The sequence below is a fragment of the Dromiciops gliroides genome, chromosome 2 (assembly GCF_019393635.1).
Source record: "Dromiciops gliroides isolate mDroGli1 chromosome 2, mDroGli1.pri, whole genome shotgun sequence".
NCBI classification, from domain to species: domain Eukaryota; kingdom Metazoa; phylum Chordata; class Mammalia; order Microbiotheria; family Microbiotheriidae; genus Dromiciops; species Dromiciops gliroides.
The window spans coordinates 424,616,035-424,639,387 of NC_057862.1; the positions used below are offsets into that span (position 1 = coordinate 424,616,035).

Sequence of the window (23,353 nt, forward strand, 5' to 3'; positions counted from 1 at the left end):
CATCTCTAGCTTGAAGCAGGAATTCTGTCTGCAGCATCTCTGACAGGTGGTCATCCAGCTTCTTGAAGATCTTTAATGACGTATTACCTCAAGGCAGCCAATTCGGCTCTGAGATAATTCTGATTGTTAGAAAATTCCTCTTTATGTTGAACCAAAAACTACTTCCCTATAACCTCTACCCATTTTTTCCTATTCCTTCCCATTAGGAACAATCAGAATCGGTCCAATCCTTCCCTGTGATAGCCCCTTCAGATATCCAAAAACACAGCTTATGTCATCCTCTAAGTCTTGTTTTACCTGGGCTTAATTTTAGGAAAATTATGCAATGTGATCTCCATCATCGTTCTGAAGATAAGACCATGCGTTAATCCACATAATTCACTGAACCATAGGCTCTCAGACATGGATGGAATGTTAGAGAGTTTCTTGTCCAACCTCTACCTGATTGTGAATCCCTTCTTTGGCATTCCAAATGTAAAATATAAATGTTGACATCAATTTTTTAAAAACTTTGTGTTCCAAATTCTCTTCCTCCCTCCCTCCCCAACCCCCAACCCCTGAACTCAATCAATTCAATATAAGCTATATATGAGCAGTCATGTAAAACATTTCCACATTAGCCAGGTTGTGAAAGAAAACAGACAAAAACAAAACTTCAGATAAAGGTACTAACATGAACAAAAAATCTTGCTTCAATCTGTATTCTGATACCATCAGTTTTCTCTCTGTAGATGGATTACATTTTTCATAAGACCTTCAGAGTTGTCTTGGATCATTGCATTGCTGAGAATAACCAAGTCATTCACAGCAGATCATCTCACAATATTGCTGTTATTTTGTATACAGTACATTTCACTTTGCATCCTCTCATGCAGGTCAGAAAGGTACATATAGTTGAGTTGATGATTTGGAAGAGATTGTATGAGGATAAATTATGTATATGATAATAGGCAGCAGCAGCAGCAAAGAAACATACCCTCTTGAAGCACTAATGTCTCTTAGCAAAAAGTAAATAAGACAGTAAGAAGGTCTGAGGTGGTTTTACTGTTTTACTTATCTTGGTCATAACTCTTTCCACTACACCCAGCTGCCTCTTTTGGACTTTTGTTATAACTCTTTGGCCTAGATAGAGCGAGAAATATGGAAGATTTTTCAATACATTTTGGCCTCAGAAACACAGAATATTAGAGCTAAAAGAGACCTTAGAGATCATGTCATCTAAATTCCTCATTTTATAGATGAGGAAACTAAAGCCCAAAGAAGTGAGCAAAACTATAACATGAAACCAAGTCCTCTGGCTATCAAATCTTTTCACTGGATCACAGCTGGCTCCATTTGGAAGAATTATTTAAAATACAATATAAGGCAAGTGTTACTGTGGTGGTAGGTAGCAAGGTTTCATCTAGATTAACTTTTACCCATCATTTAGCTTTCTCTTCCTTTCTTTGATACCTGTTACCAACAATTACTATATATGACCACTGAAGCTTCCGCTCAGGTCTGCATCAGCCTAATTCTGTCTAAATGGGAATATTTAAGTTTTAAGAACATGATAATTCGAGTGTTCCTGTTGTCTTAGAGTGATACAATTTACATTTTTTAATATCCTCAAAGATTTAGAAAAGAGACCATTTTATCTGTTCTTTGTTGAGACTATAAGACTAATCACTGTCTCAGTAGGTATTTGAATTTTTATCTTGGCTGCTGTTCCATATTTATATACAATTGTACAGCTTTTTCACATAGTAGCTTAACCCTGGGGAAGTCGGTTGACCTTTAGAGGCACTAAACTAGGGGGCAAGCTAGGTGGCATAGTAGATAAAGCACTGACCCTGGATTCAGGAGGATCTTAGTTCAAATCCAGACTCAGACAGCTTGACACTTACTAGCTGTGTGACCTTGGGCAAGTCACTTAACTTTTACTGCCCCATAAAATAAAATAAAATAAAATAAAATAAAATAAAATAAAATAAAGGCACTAAACTAAAGGTATCAAACACTGTCTGAGGAACCAGATTAAGTTTTTTGTTTTTTGTTTTTGCGGGGCACTGGGGGTTAAGTGACTTGCCCAGGGTCACACAGCTAGTATCAAGTGTCTGAGGTCGGATTTGAACTCAGGTACTCCTGAATCCAGGGCCAGTGCTTTACCCACTGCGCCACCTAGCTGCCCCCAGATTAAGATTTAATTGGGATATATTTAACAAGATAAGTAAAAAATATAATAAATCATAGATAATACTAAAAATTTTTAAACTAAGCCAATGTTTGGCTAGCAGGATTGTGTTGTACAAATTACTAGTCTATTTGAGTTCAAGGCCACTATTCTAGACAATAAAATAATAGGTTCTATTATGGTCCAAGTTCAGGTTAACCTGCTAATATGTCTGTGGGCATTTGTGTGTGTTTCATTCTGGTGTGTCAGATAATTTGTAAACCTGTTCCAGGTGACTATTTAAAGGATGAAGTTCTTTTTTTTTTTTTTTTAAATGTGGCAATATGGGTTAAGTGACTTGCCTAGGGCCAGTGCTTTATCCACTGTGCCACCTAGTTGCCCCCAGATGAAGTTCTTTTTTATTTAAAACCTGGGCAAATCAATTCTATCTGTGCCTCAGTTTCCTTATAGGAATTATTTATCATATGTACTTCAATTAGTAAATGAGTATTTATTAAGCATTTGCTGTGTTCTAGATGCTGCAGATAAAAGTATACAAAGAATGAAACATTGCCTATTCTCAAAGAGCTTTCGTGTTAATGGGGAGACAATAAATATGTACAAAAATATATGCAATGTGAATAAATACAAATATATGAAAAATAATGAAATACTAGGTCGTATAGGAGGAAGAGCACTAACAGCTGGGAGAATTTGGGAAAGTTTCATGCAGAAGACTGTGCTTAAGCTTAATTAAGCTTCTTAGGGGAAGAGAGGGACTCCTAGGGTGTGTAGGTAAGGAGGAAGTGCATTCCAGTCATGTGCATGGCCAGGGTTAAGGCACTGGGAGAAGAGGCAGATTTGGCCAGATGGGGAATGAGAATAATTTGCAATGGGAATGAAAAGATAGGCTGGGAACAGGTTTTTTCAAAAGCCAAACAGTTTATCCTATAGACAATTAGGAAGCTACTGGATTCAAATGGTCAGATCTGTTTAAGATAGCTTTCAAATAATACCCTTGGGCTTTATTTATAGGAACATGGGAATTACTGTTGAAGGGGAACCTTTGAGATCTCCTACTCTGATTCATTCGTTTTACAAATAAGAAAAAAATGAGGCCCAGAGAAGAAGTGGCTGGTTAGTGTCTTTCCTAAAGTCTGACAAAAATTGGGCTTTCAGAATTGGTCCGATTATTGGGCTCTGCCCAGTGGTTTTGAATCACTCTTGTATTTTCTAATCTACTACTTTGTGTTTCCTAGTCTGCTAAGACATAATGACTTTTATTGATGCCAGATATGAAACATAATGTTTGAGGTAAAAGGGAGAAAACAGGAGTCTTAGAGGTAATACAATATCCACATACCACATAAAAAGAAGTTTGTCTGTCTGGTCTTTGATCTTAGTTCTGTTCTTCATTAACTACATTTAAAAGAAACCCATGAAGCAGTCATGGGAAACTGTGCAGGCACTTAATAGGTCTGCACTAAATGATGTTTACTCTGAATGGAGCCTTTACTTGATGCTAACTAATATTGTATGGAGAATGAGGGGAAAATCATATCTATGAAAAGTCTGGGGAGCAACAAGAGCAAGAAGATAGGCTGGTGGGTGGCAGGGAGGGCTAAGCCCACAACTTTTATTTGGCATCTAACGGACATTTGAGGAGTTTTGCACCATTCTAATTTCCTTAACTAATGGCTATGGTTATGCCATATTACCATATGAAGATAAGGATGATGTTTTATCTAATCCAAGTGTATACTCCAGTGTCCCACGTGAAATTTTTCACACCGTGGTTGCTTAATAAATGTTTGAACTGAATGTGGTCAGAATACTTGATTTGATTTCTGGGGCTCTGAGCCTAAATCCTTAGATGTCAATTCAACCAGCTCAGTTTTATAGAAGAAACTGAGACCTAGAGAAATTGTGACTTGACCAAGGTCACACAAGTGATAAATGGCACAGCCAGGACTTAAGTCCAAATACTCTGAATCCAGATCCAGCACTCTTTCCATAGTAACACATTTTCACCTAAGATTTTGCTTTGTCGAAGATCACATCGTCTCTTCTCTCCCCCCCCCACCCCCCCCCATCTTGGATAAAGCAAAATTAAGGAGTTGTACTGGATGATCCCTAAGGATTCTTCCAACTCTAAATTCTGTGAGCCTATGAAATAAGTTGAATTAAGCGAAAATAAATCTCCAACATTCAAAAAATTAGTGACTTAATGAGTGTAGGTTTACTCTCTACTGATATAGTGGCTTGCCCATGCTTCTATAGATGGTTTGACTGGGTTTTGGTGAGAAAAAATACCATTACTTAGTGACTAGCCCTTTGGTGGTATGGATTAGGAAGGCAACACTGTAGAGAGGAAAGGACCTAGATTCAGATCTTGACTGTGACTTCCTATCTGCATGACCTTGGTCATATTCTCTCTTGGCCTCAATTTCCTCATCTGTAAAATTAGGCTTTTCAGACTAGATGACCTTTGAGGTCGCTTCTAGTCACAAAACTATTATTGTATGATTCTATGAAGAGACTGGATTTGTCCTCAAAGCCTTCTTTGGTTTGCCAGGTCTTTGGCTCTTTTGGTTTAGCCTTTGAAGACTCAAAGCTATTTTCATACTATTTAATATGAGTCATTAAAAAAGATTGGAGGTTGTTCTTCCACATGTTCATTACCATTATAGTAGTACATGGAGACTACATCTTCCACAACCCTAGAGCCCCCCTCTCATAAGATTATTTTCCTCCAAGGCTTTGATAAGTGACAAGGTGTGCCTTCTTTCTCAAATACTAGGTCTTTATAAGAGTGCAGACAGGGGCAGCTAGGTGGCACAGTGGACAGAGCCCTGGCTCTGGAGTCAGGAGTACCTGAATTCAAATCCGACCTCAGACCCTTGATACTTACTAGCTGTGTGACCCTGGGCAAGTCACTTAACCCCAATTGCCTCACCAAAAAAAAAAAAAAAAGAGTACAGACAGTTGAAGCCACTGAACTTCTCTGACAGTTTCATGAGTCATCTGGGACCCAACTTCATAATCACTTACTACTAGTCCTAGTAAGGTGATCACATCATAATTCCCTGGAATACACAGTCCCAGTTCTCTAGGCTGTGCTTAAATGGACTGGTTCTGAAGAAGCACAGAAATTCACAAATAATATTAACATAGGACTGGGCGCCATCACATTTTAAAACAGGTTTTTGTCTTTTTATCCCAGTATCACAGCATCTACTCAGCCTCTCAGGTGCTGATTGTAATAGACAGTGGTAAATGCTTTCAGTGGGAACATTACATCTCATAAGAACATGCCTTAAATAGGACCACCTATATGATTCCTATCATGTGCCATCTATGCATTTGAGAGCACTTTTTTCTGCTTCCTATTGCTTGGTGAACAATGGCTTTCATGAAGTTCAGGTGGACTTATTTATCGGTTGTAAATCAGTCAATAAACATGTATTAAGTGCCATGTGCCAGTCACTGTACTAAGCATTTAGGCTACAAAGAAAGACAAACACATGCACAGTCCTTGTCCTTAGAGGTCTCAGAGGTTAACATAAGAGACAACATGCAAACAACTATGTGCTTATGGGATAGATAGAGAGTAGATTGAAGGTCAAAGGAAACCTTGGGGGAAATCCCTCAAGATTCTTAAAGGAAAATCACAAGCTTGTGGAGAGAATAGGGAAAGACCTGCAGAAGGTGGGATTTGAACTATCTTAAAGGAGTCCAGGGAAGCAAATAGGCAGGGGTGAGAGCATTCTAGGAGTGAGGGGGAGCCAGTGAAAAGACATAGAAGATGAATGTAGTCTGTGAAAAGAACCTAGAAGGCAGGTGTTATTGAATCAAAATATGTGATGAAGAGTAATGTGTAAGAAGACCAGAAAAGCAGTAAAGGGTCAGATTGTGAAGAGCTTTAAACATCAAACAACATATTATATTTGATCCTGGATGTAAATAGGGAACCACTGGAGTTGGGGGTGTGGGAGAGAATGATATGGTCAGAACTTGTACTTTAGGAAAAATACTGGCAGCCTAATGGAGAATGGATTGGAGTGGGGGAGGGATTCAAGACAAGGAGACCAATCAAAAGGCCATTTCAATAGTCTAGCTATGAGATGATGAGAGCCTGAACTAGGGTAGTGGTTGAGTGAGTGGCAAGAAGTGGAGAAACGACAAGACTTGGCTACAGATTTGAAAAGTGGAATGAGTTTGAGCCTGGTTGACTGGGAAGGTGGTGGTGGTACCTTTGAAAGTAGTAAGAAAGTTTGATAGAGTTGTACCCCAAATAGATTAGTCATGTGTAATTTAAGATTCTAAATGTGGATTCTAATGTGTTCCCCCAGTCTGGGGGAAACTGACTAAAAATCACTGATAAAACGAGTTTAGGTTTTTAAGGGTTTATTGGAAAATAGAAAGAAAAAGATTGAGAACAGAATTCTAACAGCCTGGCATTCCTATCTTTCCTCAAATTTCCTGTGAAGTCCTCTGCCACCACCACCATCAAGTCCGGAAGCCAAAAGGGTCAGCGCTCTCTGCGCAGGCTTCCTTTCCTCCTTCCTGTCTCCTCCCAGACCATAGGAGGCTCCTCCAGTTGATTGGCTGGTAGACTTGATAGACAGCACCCATGAGCAAACGTCATTTCCTGACGCCAAGGAAAAGCCACAATGCCTCTGAGGCATTTTCCTCATGGTGGAGCTCTCCACAGCAAGTCTCCAGTAGGTGGCGTCATTCCAATCATTACAGTCAAGGGATATGAACAGACATTTTTCAGAGAACAAAATCAAAGCTATCAGTAGCCATATGAAAAGTGCTTTAAATCACTACTAATTAGAAAAATGTACATTAAAACAACTCTGAGGTACCACTTCATACCCATCAGATTGACCAAGATGATAAAAAAGGAAAATGACAAATGCTGGAAGGGATGTAGGAAAATGGGTAGACTGATAAACTCTTTTTTTTTTTTTTTTTTTTTTTTTTTTTTTTTTTAGTGAGGCAATTGGGGTTAAGTGACTTGCCCACGGTCACACAGCTAGTAAGTGTCAAGTGTCTGAGGCCGGATTTGAACTCAGGTACTCCTGAATCCAGGGCCGGTGCTTTAACCACTGCGCCATCTAGCTGCCCCGACTGATAAACTCTTGGTAGAGCTGTGAACTAGTCCAACCATTCTGGAAAGCAATTTGGAACTATACCCAAAAAGCTATTAAACTTGGTCCAGCAATGCTGCTATTAGAGCTATATCCCAAAGAGATCAAAGAAAGAGAAAAAGGGTCCATATGTACAAACATTTATAGCAGCTCTTTTTATGGTAGAAAATATTGGAAAATGAAAGAATACCAGTTAATTGGGGAATGGCTGAACAAGTTATGATGTATGAATGTAGAATACTGTTGTGTTGTATGAATGGTACAGTGAATAGTTTCAGAGAAATCCGGGAAGATTTGTATGAACCAATGCTGATTGAAGTGAGCAGAACCAGAAGAGCAATTTTTATAGTAACAGCAATATTATAAAGATAATCAGCTTTGAAAGAATTCATAATTGATCAATACAATGAGCAACCACAATTCCAAAAGACTCATGATGATACATGCTAGCCACCTCTAGATAAAGAAGTGATGATGGAATCAGAGTACTGATCTAAGTGTAAATTGGAGAGGTGTGAACTAGTCCAACCATTCTGGAATTTATCCAAAAAGCTGTTAAACTGTACATATTCGTTGATCCAGCTTTACTTCTCTTTCCTTTTTCTGCTTCCTGCCCCTCACCCCCAATGGCTAATATGGACATCTATTTTGCATGTTTTTATATATTTATAATGGCCTTTATTTTTATTTTTATGCTTCCTTAATGGATGAGGGAAGTGGAAGGTGGGAAGGAAAGTTTGGAACTGAAAATAAAATTGAATTTTTAAAAAGAAGAAAAAAGAAATAGGAAAGAAAGGAAAATTGGGAAAGGTGAATATGAGTAAGATTTTTTGGTGTGTTTCTTAAAAAGCCTTTAGGGCATCTGTGAGGGAAAATTCATCCTCTTCTCAATTCTCAGGAACTCAGCAGCGAGGTGACAAAGGCTTTATTTTCTTCTCATGAGAAGGAGGTACCCTGGTGTGCAGCTAGTGGGTGCCCCGAAAAGGGGGCTCGCGGGCCCTGTTTTATACCCTAGTCCCTAACGCAAATGGACCTTCCCCTTTTTCATCACTGGTCGGGGTTACAATCTATGCACAAAAACTAGCTAATCTGAATGCAGTATTCCCACCCCTCTTCCTCGTATAGGCATAATTCAGGAGTGGATCTTATACTTCCTTATATGGACAGAATTCTGCAGAGGACCTAATTGAGACCAGGGCTCCTTGAACCATGTGACCTTGCTAACCTGAGAGGGAGGAGGGGATCTGAGACCTTTGTCCTACAAACAGGTCAGGGAAATATGACGGACTGTTACATCCACATTGAGAGGAGACAATTACCCATTTCTCACAGCATCCAATTTGAGATGTCCAAAAGGCGGTTGGTAATTTGAAACTGGAACTCAGTGAAGTTAGGACTGGATATATAGAATGGGAATTTTCTGTAGAGGTGATGATTGAGATCAACGAACAAGGTAGTATAGAGGGAGAATAGAAGATAGCTCAGGACAGAGCTTTGGGGGACGACCCACAGTTAATGGGTGTGACCTAAGGTTGCAGAGAGGGCAAGAAGAATGATTATTTTTTAAGGGAGAAAACCATTAGATTTTTTTTTTTAAGTGAGGCAATTGGCGTTAAGTGACTTGCCCAGGGTGACACACCTAGTAAGTGTTAAGTGTCTGAGGCTGGATTTGAACTCAGGTCCTCCTGACTCCAGGTCCTTCTGACTCCGGGGTCAGTGCTCTATCCACTGTGCCATCTAGCTGCCTTGAAAACCATACTGCAAAGGATTTAGATTCGAGTGAGAGGAGAAATGGAGGTAGCAACTCCTTTTGTTAAAGGCATTTAGCAGAGATGGGGAAGATAGAGATACAGGACAGAAACTAGCTGTGCTGGTAGAATCAAGTGTAAGTTTTTAAGAATGGAAGACATGGAAGTGTTTGTAGGTAGCTGGGAAGGAACCAGTAGGTAGGGAGAGATTGATGACTTTTTGTTGTTGTTGTTGTTGTTGTTGTTGTTGTTGTTGTGGGGTTTTTTGCGGGGCAGTGAGGGTTAAGTGACTTGCCCAGGGTCACACAGCTAATAAGTGTCAAGTGTCTGAGGTCTGATTTGAACTCAGGTCCTCCTGAATCCAGGGCCGGTGCTTTATCCACTGCTCCACCTAGCTGCCCCAATGACTGTTTTTTAAAGTTTAGACTAAAACTGCATTTTACAAATAGCTATTGCATCAGTTTGGGCAGTAAGCATATTACTATTTTATTAATATATCGGTAAAGGGGGGCAGCTAGGTGGCGCAGTGGATAAAGCACCGGCCCTGGATTCAGGAGGACCTGAGTTCAAATGCGACCTCAGACACTTAACACTTACTAGCTGTGTGACCCTGGGCAAGTCACTTAACCCCAACTGCCTCACTAAAAAAAATATATATATATATCAGTAAAGGATTGAACGTATGTCTCCATAACTTCTCATGGTCTCAGGCCATCAGACTACACTGTCTTAAGAAAGAGGGCAAAGCCAAGAGCGCAACCAAGCACCAGCCAAGAGAGAGCAAGCTTTGGTTAGAGGCAAGTCCTTATACATTAATCAAAGCTAATTGGTTAGCTTCATTCAATTCCATTGGTTGACAGGACTTGAGGGTTGTCTAAATTAAAATGAACTCTATGGATGGCGTCCTGGAGAAGACCCTCACTTTGCCTAAGGCAAAATCTGTTATCTAGGTGTGGTTCTTCACTGAGGTAGACAAAAGAGTCCATCTCCATTTCTTTTGTTTCCTTGGGTTTGTCGAGATCTGAACTTTTTGGAGGGGTGTGGGAGGACTGAGGAACTGATTGCTGGATCTCCCTCATAAATCCATTATTAATAATTATTTTCTCACATGATGACTACGGGGAGGAGGAGAATTAAAGAAAGAGACAGATTAGATGGGGGTGGGGGGGGGGAGCAGTCTCCTACCGGAGAGGATGGGATAGGATCAAGGATGCATATCTACATGTTCCCCTCTAGGAGTTTGCCCTGGCTAGGAAAAAGGCCATCTCTTTGTGAGATAGAAGGGGTAAAGGAGGAAATAGTGGGGGAGGGGAAGTCTACTGTTGGGAAGGCTTCCTGTGTCAGATGGGATTTTAATTGGAACTTGAAGAAAGAAGCATTCCAGGCCTAGGGAACAGCCAGAGAAAATACCTAGAGTCAAGAGAGTATTTTGTTCATAAAACTGCAAGGGGGGCAGCTAGATGGCGCAGTGGCTAGAGTACTGGCCTTGGAGTCAGGAGTACCTGAGTTCAAATCCGGCCTCAGACACTTAACACACACTTACTAGCTGTGTGACCCTGGGCAAGTCACTTAACCCCAACTGCCTCACTAAAAAAACAAAACAAAAAAAACCTGCAAGGAGGCCATTGTTATTGGATTGAAGAATATGTGGGGAGCTGCAAAGTGGAAGAAGACTGGAGAGGTGGGAAGCAACTAGGGCTTTGAATGCCAAACAGGAGGTATAGAGAGCCACTGGAGTTTATGTATGAGAGTGACATGGTTGGACCTATGGCTTTAGTTAATCACTTTGTGGCTGAATGGAGGATGGAAGTGGGAAGACTTGTGGCAGGCTGACCCACCAGCACACTATTGCAATAGTTTAGGAAAAAGCATAGGTCCAGTCATGGCATTCCTCTACAGAATAAACTCCAATGTCTCCAGGAATCTGTTTTCTCTTAGATCAAATCTAAAATGTTCTGCTTGGCATTCAAAGCCCTCCAAGATCTAGCCCCCTCTTACGTTTGCAGTCTTCTTACACCTTACTCCCTGAAATGTACTCTTTGATCCAGTCACATGCCTTCTTGCTGTTTCATCTTTTAGCTCCAGGCTGTGTGTGTGTGTGTGTGTGTGTGTGTGTGTGTGTGTGTGTGGCAATTGGGGTTAAGTGACTTGTCCAAGGTCACACAGCTAGTAAATTGTCAGGTGTCTGAGATCAGATTTGAACTCAGGTCTTCTTTACTCCAGGGCTGGTGCTCTATCCACTGCGCCACCTAGCTGCCCTAGCTCCAGGCATTTCCTCTAGTTGTCCCCCATTTCTGAAGCACTCTCCCTCTTCTGTCCTCTCCCCTTACTCTTGCTTCTTTTAAGTCCCAATTAAAATGCTACCTTCTACAGAAAGCCTTCCCCAACCTCTTTTAATTCCAGGGCCTCCTCTCTGTTAATTATCTCCTATATGTCATTCTTATATGTATACACACATGCACACACATGCATATGTATATATACATACATGTGTATGCATATATGACATATAGCATGCATTGTTTCTATTTGCTTGCATATTGTCTCCCCCATAAGATTTTAAGCTCCTTGAAGTAAGGAACTATCTTTTGCCTCTTTTTATATCCCCAGTGCTTAGCAGAGTGTCTGGGATAGGCTCTTAAATGTTTATTGAGTGATTGATCAACAGTATCATAGACTGCAGAGTAGTCAAGAAGACTGAAGACTGAGAAAAGGTCATTGGATTTGGCAATTAAGAGATCGTTAGTGTGGCACAGTGGATAGAGTGCCGGCCCTGGATTCAGGAGAACCTGAGTTCAAATCCGGTCTCAGACCCTTGATGTGTGACCCTGGGCAAGCCACTTAACCCCAATTGCCTCACAAAAAAAAAAGAGAGAGAGAGATCATTAGTAACTTTGGGAACAGTTTCAATTGAATGACAAGGTTGGAAGCTGAATTGTAGGGAATTAGGAAGAGTCATAATTTTGTCACAGAACACAGTAGAGGTATAAGGACAGTAGCTGGGATAAATGAATCAAGTGAGGGGTTTTTTGAGAATGGGAGACACTGACATGTTTTTAGGCAGTAGGGAAGGAGCCAATAGACAGGAAGAGATTGAAAATAAGTGATAGTGGGGATGACAGAAGGAGCAATGTATTGGAGGAGACAGGATAGATCAGATTGACATGTACAAATAGGAGTTTGTCTTATTTAGAAATAGGACCGCCTCTTTGTCTGACGCAACGGTGAAGAAGAAGATAATGACAGAAGCTATATAAATGATATGACTTGAGGACGAGGGAACTCTCAGTGAATGGCCTCAAGTTTTTTCTGTAAAATAAGAGGCAAAGTTCTCAGCTGTGAGGGAGAGTGTGAGGAGAGGGAGCCCTAGAAGGTGTGATGTGGAATGAAAAGGTTTGGAAGAGACACTGTGAAGAGTGAGATGGTGAGTTTATAAGGGAAGTGTAGGATTGCCTTGCAGGAGGAAGGGCCCAGTTAAAGTTGTGTAACATACTAATTACCACTTCTCTAAGGATGATTCTCTTAGAGATGAACTGCTAACCTTTCTTTCGAATCTCAGTCCTATATTTCCAGCTCTTTGCTGGATAGTTCTTCCTACATGTCTAGAGGTACCTCAAACTCAAGAAAATGTCAAAAATAAATTCCTCTTCTAGTTTAATCCCATCTCTCCTCCTAATTTAATTTCTTTTAAGGGTACATCCTGTAATAAAGTCATCTTTAGGGGGCAGCTAGATGGCGCAGTGGATAGAGCACCGGCCCTGGAGTCAGGAGTACCTGAGTTCAAATCCAGCCTCAGACACTTAACACTTACTAGCTGTGTGACCCTGGGCAATCCAGCCTCAGTCACTTAACCCCAATTGCCTCACTAAAAAACCAAAAAATAAAAAAAAATAAAGTCATCTTTAAATTCCTCCTCCCTCAACCCTCTAATTGGATCCTTTGTATTCTGACTACAAAATGTATCCTCTCTGTCCCACTGGTATTGTACTAGTTCAAATCCTTATTGCATGGAATAGAATTATAACTTTCCTAAATGATCTTTCTCTCTCAGCTTTAACTCTCCTACCATAAAACACAGTTTTTTGAATATAATGTCTTCACAGAAGCACCTGTTGAATATTAATTTTATCAGTATGTTCAGGCACCAAGGTACTATATCCCAGAGAAACAATGCACTAGGGAAACAGCACTGGATTTTGATCAACTTTACCCCCTGGGTTTCCTGATGTAGCTTTTTAATTTGCCTCTTGGCCATTTTTTTTTTTTTTTAACTTTGGCTTCAACTGCTTGTGGACACTTTGAGAGGAAGAGAAGAGGGAAGCGTGGCTCTTAAGCTATTGTGTCTTTTGAACAAAAAGAACGGGTTGTACTGGGTTCTAGGAAAACCTGCCTTCTCATCTCAGTGCTACTTCTCATTCTGTGACTGCGGGCAAATCCCTTCGTTTCTCCATTTCTTCCTCTCCAAAATGAGAAGGCTGAGCTAAATGAGAGCTAAGATCCTTTCCAGCTTTACTTTCAGGAGTCTGTCTTTTAGCATCCTGTGTTCTGAGAGACCTTGTAGTGCTCATGTTATGTAACTTGGAATAGGTCCTGACTGCACTTTCCCATAGGGTTTCTGAGTTTGCCAGAGTACATACTAGACTCTGGCATTTCTTAAATTCAAGTTGGGATTCATGGGGGAAGATACCTAAAGCAATACCCCAGTCTTTAAATCTTTGTTTTAGCTCATAGGCCATTTTTAACATGAACTTTCTTTTTAGTTTCTGTTCCAGATGATCGAGCTGAACAACGAACCTGCCTTATCTGTGGAGACCGAGCTACAGGGTTGCACTATGGTATCATTTCCTGTGAAGGCTGCAAAGGGTTTTTCAAGCGGAGCATTTGTAACAAGCGGGTATATAGATGCAGTCGTGACAAGAATTGTGTCATGTCCCGGAAACAGCGGAATCGGTGTCAATATTGCCGCCTGCTCAAGTGCCTGCAGATGGGGATGAACAGGAAAGGTAAGAAACTGTGGACACACAGCTACCCCCTCCACTGTTAGATTCTTTCTGATACACAGTGTCCTATGTTCTCATGATCCATGTGCTAATTATGGAATTTAAGAACAGGATAAAACTTTAGAGGTATCTAGTACAAATCTTGTCCTTGACCAAGAATCTTTGACAATATCTCCAACAAACAGTTTTATAGTCTTTGCTCAAAGACCTATTGCCTCCTGGCAAAGCTCATTCCAATTTTGGTATTGCTTTCATCGTTAAGATTTTCCCACCACCCACTACAATGTACATCTTTGCAACTTTTAACCCATTCTCAGTTCTGACCTTTAGAACCAAGCAGACCAAGTATAATCTCTCTTCCATGTGATGAGCCTTCATATACTTAAAGGCAGCACCTGTGTTGTCTTTCTGGGGTTTCTTGTCAGATTCTTCAACTGATCTTCATTGTGCATGCATGTTTTCTAATCCTCTTATCATTTTGGCCATGCCCCATTTTGTATCTTTTCTAAAATTTGATTCTCAGAACATTGTATTCTCTGTGTGGTCTGACCAGAGCCGAGTACACTGACACTATTGTTATTCTCTCTTTTAATGCAGCTTGGGATGATATTGGCTTTTTTGGCCACCATGTCGTACTGTTGATTCACACTGAGCTTGTATTCCACTAAAACCTCTGATCTGTCATATGACCTGCTCTCTAGCTATACCTTCTCCATCCTGCATTTGTAATATCCATTGTTGAACCTGTCACACTTTTTATATTTATCCCTATTAAACCTCATTGATTTGTCCCATCATTCTACCTATCAAAATCTTTTAGAATTCTGACTTATTCAACTTGCTAGCTAACCCTTCAAGCTTTATATCATCTGAAAATTTGACAGTTATGCCATCTATGCCTTCACACGTCACTGATTAAAACATTGATTGTATAAGGACAAACTTAGATCTTTACGATACCCACAACTCCTTCCAGGTTGACATCATGTCATTCATTACTATATTTTGTATCTAGTTCTCTCCTTCTCCCTCTGCCTGATTTCATTGGCAGTGAGGAATCTGCCTTTACTAATGCAAATCAGCAACTATTATGCAACATATAGTCTTGGAGAGCTAATTGGGCTTGGACAGTATCACACAGCTGGCATATGTCAAAGTAGGGCTTTCCTCACTACACAAAGTAGGGTTTTCCTCACTCACTACTCATTAACCACCACACCATGCTACCTCTCCTATTTTAAACACAAGAACAGCATACAAAATCTTACCATATGCATTGCTAAGTTACCAGTAAGCTATGTCTATTGCATCCATTTGCTATACCAATCTACCTCCTGTGAGAAAAAGAAATGAAATTAATCTGGCATGACCTGGCTTTTAATGATCACTTTTCCCTTTTTAAGTGTTCAGAAATCACCTTCTTAATAATATATTCCGGAATTTTGCCAGGAAATAGAATTCTACTCACTTGCCTGTATTTTGCGAATTCTATCCTTTTCCCTTTTTAAAAATTGGGATATTTTCCTTTTCTCTAGCTTTCAGAGACTGATAATAGCAGCTCAGAAATTACATCTTCTCTAATGTAATTTTTACAAGACCTGGTGACTTGAAAGTCATTGAGAGCTACTAGACACTGCTGAACCATTTCCTCAACTTATCTTGACTTTTTACTCCCTGTGAATAATTTTTGATCTGTCCTTCCCAGTCCAAAGATCATTCTTCTTGGAAGGGAAGATAAAAGCAGAATAAAAAGTTGAGTAGTGTCTCCTTCTTAGCTTTCTCTTATCAGCTTTGTCTGCCCTAGGCAGTGGCATTATCCTTTTCTAGTCTTTCCTTCCAAATTTCCTTCCATTGTTCTTAGTGTTCCTTGCCAGCCTCAGCTTATTCTGCATATTAACATGGTATGTACACTCTTTCTAGGATCATGCTTTTCCCTTGTGTCCATCCTCGGTTATTTGTACTCACTTCCATATTCTGTGCAAGCCTTTTTAGAATCTGAATTTGATGAGCTGCCTGTGTAGCCACACTTTTGAGTCTTTTGGGGGCAGTACCTGCTTTTCCTCTTCACTGGAAGAATTTCTCTTTGTTCCTTAGAACTTTGTTCTTAAGAGCTTCTCAACTCTCTTGAGCCAGCTTCCTTTGCCTTTGCTTCTACTTCTGAATCTTTGAAATCTTCTCCAACAACTTAGGATGTATGTGCACTGCTCTCTTCTTCCCTAAGCACAGACTTTAATAAAATGGTCATGTGCTTCCAAGGTTCCTTTTTGTTCTACTAATATTACTAATATTGTTCTATATTAGAATTAGGTATTGAATAAGCATTTCCATTGTTTATTCTTTGTCCTCTTGAAGAATAAAGTTTTCACTAAAGAAGTTCACACATTTATCAGCTACTCCATTTAGTATGGAGTGAGAGAAAGAAAATATGCCCAGATACCTAGATAGTAGAAGTTCCTAAACTACTCATCTAATTCATGTCCAAGAGATCTGTAGTCAACTCCTAGAGCTTCACTTCTTTTTCTATATCTGTTGCTCCTCACCCAAAAGCTCTCTGAAGTCCCTTCTGTATACATTAGTTCATGTATTAACAAGTCGTTTTAGTTTGTTTTTAATTCTTTTCTTTTCTTTTTTGCTGGGCAGTGATGGTTAAGTCACTTTCCCAGAGTCACACAGCTAGTAAGTGTCAAGTGTCAAGCCAGATTTGAACTCAGGTCCTCCTGAATCCAGGGTCGGTGCTTTATCCACTGTACCACCTAGCTGCCCCCCCTTTTAGTTAGTTTTTAATGGTCTGTACTCCGAAGTCCTTTTCAGCTCTAATATTTGTCTGTTATGAATTTCCTTCAGGGTCTATATGTCCTCTGTTCTAATATTCTGTGTGCTCTAAGGTTCCTTACAGGGAAACTCATTAGCCAGCCAACAATTACCTCAACAAACATTTTAAGTGCCCTCTATCTGCAAGGGACATTGCTTGGAAAATACAAATCAACACATCAATAAGAGACATAATCCTTCTTTCCAGGGCCTCCTATAAGTAGGGGGATACAGGCAGCTGCGGTATGGTAGAAAGAATACCCAATTTAGAGCCCAAAGACTTTTGTTCAAATCTTGCCTCAGCTACATGCTGCCTAAGAGACTTTGGGCAAATCACTTACTCTCTCTGGGCCTCAGTTTTCTCTTTCCCCATCTCCAGTTGGTTGCCAAATCTTATTAATCCTACCTCTACAATATCATTCAAATCCTTCCCTTCTTTTCATTCCTATATTTACTACCCAAGTCCTAGCCTTAATCATCTCTCCCCTGAAGTATTGTAATTGCTTCCTAGTTGATATCCCTCTACATTTTCTCCCTTTTCTTCACAGATTGCCCTCCCCCAAATCTAAGGAATAGGTCTCATCATATTATCACCTTGCTCAAAAATCTTCTCTGGCTTCCTATTGCCTTTAGGATGTTGCAGACCCCTTGTCCTGGTTTTTTAAAGGCCTTCCCAATCTGACTCAGTCCCAGTTTTCCATTCTTCTTTTGTCTTTTCCCCCTAATTTGACTTTCTGTTTTCTGTCTCTGTACAGGCTGTCCCCCCGTACCTAGAATATAATTCTTCTTCCTTTGTGCTAGCCTCACCTTTCTTTAAGGCTTCTTTCAGATTTTTCTTTTTCTGTGGAAACTTCAGTGATTTTTTCAGTTGTTAAATGGAGAAATGTAGGCTAAATTCTTTGGTTGGATCGGTCAACTTAATAGTACTGTCATTTAGCCTACATTTCTCCATCATATCCACAAAAATAATATGAGAGATTATGTCAAAAGCCTTGATGAAATCTAGAAATATTATGTCCAAGGATTTATTAATCAAGTAGCCTTTGTTTTTTAAATGAGCATGTCACATAAGTGTCAGAACTAGGTCTCCCATCCCTAACTCCAAAACTCTAGTACATTATGTGTCTACCTCATTAAGATGTCATGTTATAGACAAAGGTACTGAGAGGGAGGGATGATTACATTAGCAGCATGGCTTCTATTAAAATCTCCTGCATGTGTCCGTTTCTTGGCTTCTCTAGAGAATTCAGGGGGTCTTAGATTTCAGGGGCAGTAACAGATTCCTCAGGCTTGTTCCCTGTCACATACAAAAGTTCACCATTGTTTGGATGCTTGACAACAAGAGTTTTTTTTCTTTCTTGGTAGTATTTTTTTATTTTCTAATTACATGTAAAGATTGTTTTCAATATTCATTTCTGTAAGATTTTGAGTTTCAAATTTTTCTCCATTCCTTCCCTCTCCCCTCCCCAAAACAGCAAACAGATATAAGTTTTACATACATGCAGAAAGACAGACACATACACACATACATGTTGTAAAAGAAGAATCAGAACAGAAGGGAAAAGCCACAAGAAAGAAAAAATAACAACAAATAAAGTGAAAATAGTATACTTTGATCTGCATTCAGACTCCATAGTTCTTTTTCTGGATGTGGAGAGCATTTTCCATCATAAGTCTTTTGGAATTACCTGACAACAAAAGTTCTTCATGGGATGCTTTTTTGGTTCAGTAATGATAATAGTAATTGACATTTATACACTGGTTAAAGTTTGTAAAATATTTTGCATATACTATGTTATTTCAAGCCTCCTAACTCTGTGAGATAGGTACTATAGCTATTATTCCCATTTTACTCATTAGAAAACCAAGGTTTGGGGCAGCTAGGTGGTGCAGTGGATAGAGCACCGGCCCTGGAGTCAAGAGGACCTGATTTCAAATCTGGCCTCAGACACTTAACACTTACTAACTGTGTGACCCTGGACAAATCACTTAACCCTAATTGCCTCACCAAAAAGAAAGAAAGAAAACCAAGATTTAAAGAGATTGAGTGATGACTGGTGAATGTTAAAGTCAAGTTTTGAACCCAAGTCATCCCAATTTCAGATTCAACACTCAATGAATTTCACCCACAGGGAAAGTTAGAACATTGGAACTTAAAAGATCTTTGGCAATGCATTGTTCTTGTTCAGGGTCACTGATTTATCCAAAGAGACTGACATCAAGTCTTAGAAGTCATAAAGATGAGTTCTGTCTCCTATCTCTTCTGATAAGACTGCCTAGTGACTGAAAAGGGGACTTTGGATTTGTTTTGATAACCAGTGCATTGGAATGGAATTAGCAGTGGACTTTAAGAACCATAGGATTTGAAGCCATAAAAATTGTTATATTTTGAATCCTCTCTCCTCCTTTTACAAGGAAACTAAGGCCTGGAGGGAGATGGGACAGAAAACTGATAGATCCCCAGAGCTCTATATAGATACTTCTCTAGTGCCCTTCACTATCTTTGTATCAGACCATTCAGTCAGTTCCAAACCTAGCTCCTTTAACTGTAGCTCTTTCAGCTACATCACATTGCCTTGGGATCTGAAAATTTGGGTGGACATATGTGTCAGCTCTCCCACTGATCAGGGAATCAAGGAGTTTAAGATCTTACAGATCATTTCTTTCAACCTTCTCATTTACAAAGGAGGAAACTGAGACCCAGAGAGGTTAAATAACTTGACTGTTTTCAAAGGGAGTAAGCAGTAGAATGTCTCTTTTGGCAATACGCTTGCCCTTTCTGGACGTTAGTTTCTTCATCTGTAGGTTGGGATAGTGATATTGGCATTTCCTGTTTTGTAAGGTTGTTGTGAATAAAGGGCTTTGTCTAGATGAGGCCCAGAAAGGGAGAAGAACTCACCCACAGTCATGCCACTGGTGTGTGGCCTAGCTGGGTCTCCTGTTTCCAAGTCTAGTATTCTTGCTATAACAGGATGCCTCTCCAAAGCCTCTATTATCTTCTAACATTTTGCTAACTGTGTAACTGATTCATGCTCCCCTTCACCCTCATTTAGTTTCTATTGAGTTTTCTCACTTCCATTTCCTGTCTTTACTGCCTGGCTCCTTCCTAAAGATACATCATTTCCACCTCAGAAATTGGCAAATGCTACAAATCAGGGTGTGATCTATTGTTTTGTTGATTGTTTAGACTTAGAAAAGTTTAGGAGAAAATGTTAATTATGCAAATTAAACTTTTTAAAAAGTATCTTGCAAACACCCCACCACTACCACCAAGAGCCAATTGGTTTTTTTTTTTTTAAAAGAGCCGATTGTTAAACATTTACCAGCACACCCTGCTATTAGGTTTTAGTGGCTGCTATACAGTCTTGCCTAGTTTCAGAGAGAGTTTGGGAATTGTTTTGTTTTGTTTTTTTCTTTTTGTGCTAATTTGATTTGGGAGTTTTTTGGGGGGCGGGCGGGTATGTTAATTTTTCTTCCCCTTGTTTTAAAGAGGGGAGCAGAGGGAGTGGTGGGAAGTGGCCCCCATTTTGGTATGGGATGCCAGTATTTGCCTTTTCACAGCTTTAGTTGCCCCAACTGAGAGAGAAACACTGACATCTCCTGGTCATTGCCAAGAAGGCAAGACTGAAAATGTAATAAGCATCTTAGCAGCACCAAACCATTTAACATTAGAGCTGGTAAAGACCAAGACTACGCAATGTTAGAGGCAGAAAGGACTTTGAAACATACGTCAAATGCTAAAGTTGAAAGTAATCTTGAACCTTAGTGTATTAGAACAGAGAACAAAGAATGTTAATACTGGAAGAAACCTTAGAGCACACAATTTTAGAACTGGCAAAACTCTCTTAGAACACAGAATGCTAGAGTTCTAAGGTATCGGAATAGTCTAATCCCATAATTTTGCTGTGAAGGAAATTGAGGCTCTTGGTAGCAGAGACAGTACTAGAATACAGGTCCTCTGATTCCTAGTTAGGAATTTTTCCACTGTATCATGCTGCCTCCAAAATTAAAAAATAAAATAAAATAAAGCCAACCTTTTTTCTAATCCTTTTGAGAGCTCTTTCACATAATGAAGGTTCTTAGTAATTGAGTTGTTAACTAGCTACTTAGGTAGTTAGCAAAGGAAAAGGTTTCTAATAAGAGAAGAGGTTAAAGTTGGGGTTCTCTACCTATCAGGGTACCTATGATGCTGTTAGGTTGTTTATGAATTGAAGGAACTGTTGGGGGGGTGGTATGTGCGTGTGTGTGTGTGTGTGTGTGTGTGTGTGTGTGTGTGTGGTCTAGAGAAGCAGAATTATTGAGCCAGACAGGAGTTCATTTCATTTATTGGTTAAACAGCTAAGAAATAAGTTAAAATTCAATTCAACGTTTCCTAGTCAATAAGGATATGAATAAACAACTCTCAAAAGAATTTCAAACTATTAACATATGAAAGAATGTTCCAAATCACTTAAATAAAAGAAATATAAATCAAGCCAATTGTAAGATTTGATGTCACACTCAGCAAATTGGCAAAGATGACAAAAGATAGGAATGGTCTCCCAAAAATGGGTACATGGAAGAACTATGAATTGAGGGAGCTATGAATTGATCCAGTGACTCTAGAAAACAATGATTTGCCCAGGCAGGGTCACATGGCTAGTAAATGTCTGATGCGGGATCTCTCTGAACTTGAGCTTTTCCTCACTCCAGGTCCAACTCTGTCCACTGCATCCCTGTCTGTAAATTGTGCACACATTTCCATATACTTGGTTATATTGTTGTTACTTGGTTATGATGTTGTTGGTGTTCAGTCGTTTCAGTCTCATCTAACTTTCTGTGATCCCATTTGGGGGTTTCTTGGCAAAAATAGTGGAGTGATTTGCCGTGTCCATCTCTAAATATACAGTTATACCCAAGTGGCTAATCCTACTTCTACAAGAATTGAATTTCAGCCAAGGAGCTACTGTGTTCAAGGAATAGTTCAAGTTGGTTTCAAAAGTTAAAGAGTTGGAGAGAAGTTCATTTCCGCTCCATAGAAGGAACTTAAAATGAGTTTCCTAAATAGAAGAATGGGGCCATTGGTCTCAGGAGCCAGTAGTGGGCACCTGCTTGTTCATGTTGAAACAAAAGCCATGAGCACAAGAGAGTTCAGTGTTGGGTATTGTACAGTTTGAGCACCAGTGGGCTCAGGATCAAAAAACCTGGGTTTCAGTCTTAACTGCCCACTTACTCTAGTGCTCTGTGACCTTGGGAAAATCACTTAACCCTTTGTGTCCGTATCATAAATAAAACCAAGGGGTTGGATTAGCACTAAAGGTCTGATTCTGAGATTTAAAAATTACTTTTATTGACCTTAAAACCTCTAGTTCTCCTGGTTGGAAGGAAGGCTTAGCAGTTTTTAGCCTGGAAAAGAGGTTTAGGGAGAGAGGATAGCTGTCTATAAATGTCTAAAGAGCTGTACTAGTAATAATAGATCGATTTTCTTTTGGTACTTCATAGTTTACCACGTGCTTTTCCCACAAAAACTTCAAGGAAATTGTTCTTCCCATTTTTCTAATGAAATTGAGGTCTCCAATGGTGACACATATTTAGTAAACGACAGAGCAGGGATTCAGACATGTCTGCCTCTTCCAAGTTCAGTAGCCTTTTTACTACACTCTTCTGCTACTTTTGTTATATGGAAAAGGATTCAGGCTGTTTTCCTTGGAACCTGAAATCTGAAGTAGCACAAAGTTACTGGTGCTTAGATTTTGACTTGAAAGAAGGAAAAATTTCATAACAGTCAGAGCAAGTCAAACATATAATCATGGGCTGCCTTAAGAGGTGGTAGTAAGTTTGTTAGAGCAGAAATTCCTGCTCAGATACAAGTTAGATTTTTTTTTTAATTTGCTGGGCAATGAGGGTTAAGTGACTTGCCCAGGGTCACACAGCTAGTAAGTGTCAAGTGTCTGAGGTCGGATTTGAACTCAGGTCCTCCTGAATCCAGGGCGGGCGCTTTATCTACTGCACCACCTAGCTGCCCCCTTAAAGGTTAGATTAGTTATTATCAACAAAGTCCTTGGCACTATCAAATGGCTTAAGATCAGAAATGGATATGATTTTTATCAATGGAATTGACTTTTTTTGGGGGGGTGAGGCATTTGGGGTCAAGTGACTTGCCCAGGGCCACATAGCCAGCAAGTGCCAAGTGTCTGAGGCCGGATCCGAACTCAGATCCTCCTGAATCCAGGGCAGCTGCTCTGGAATTGACATTTAAGAGAATGCTTTACCATCTATTTTGCCACTGTACCCCAAGGATCAAGGGACCTTTCCATCTAACTTGGAACTGAAACTTCCTATGGATATGTTGTCTTCCCCGTTACAGTGTACAAAGTGTCTCTAGCACTTAGCATAATTCCTGGCACGTAGTAGACATTTAATAACTGTTTATTGATATTGACTAGAGATCAAATCGATATTGATTGGTGGATATCCCAATGAATTTGATGAATATGGGAAGAGATT

The 23,353-nt window shown here is 39.8% G+C and overlaps 1 protein-coding gene across 1 annotated transcript in view; it reads left to right on the top strand.

Annotated features, from left to right (window-relative positions):
- Positions 1-23,353, top strand: part of NR6A1 (nuclear receptor subfamily 6 group A member 1) — a 73,036-nt gene that overhangs the window by 19,092 nt on the left and 30,591 nt on the right. Inside the window, exon 2 of the mRNA XM_043981541.1 lies at positions 13,817-14,059. Coding sequence (XP_043837476.1) covers positions 13,817-14,059 — 243 coding nt within the window. The remainder of the gene's footprint in view (positions 1-13,816; positions 14,060-23,353) is intronic.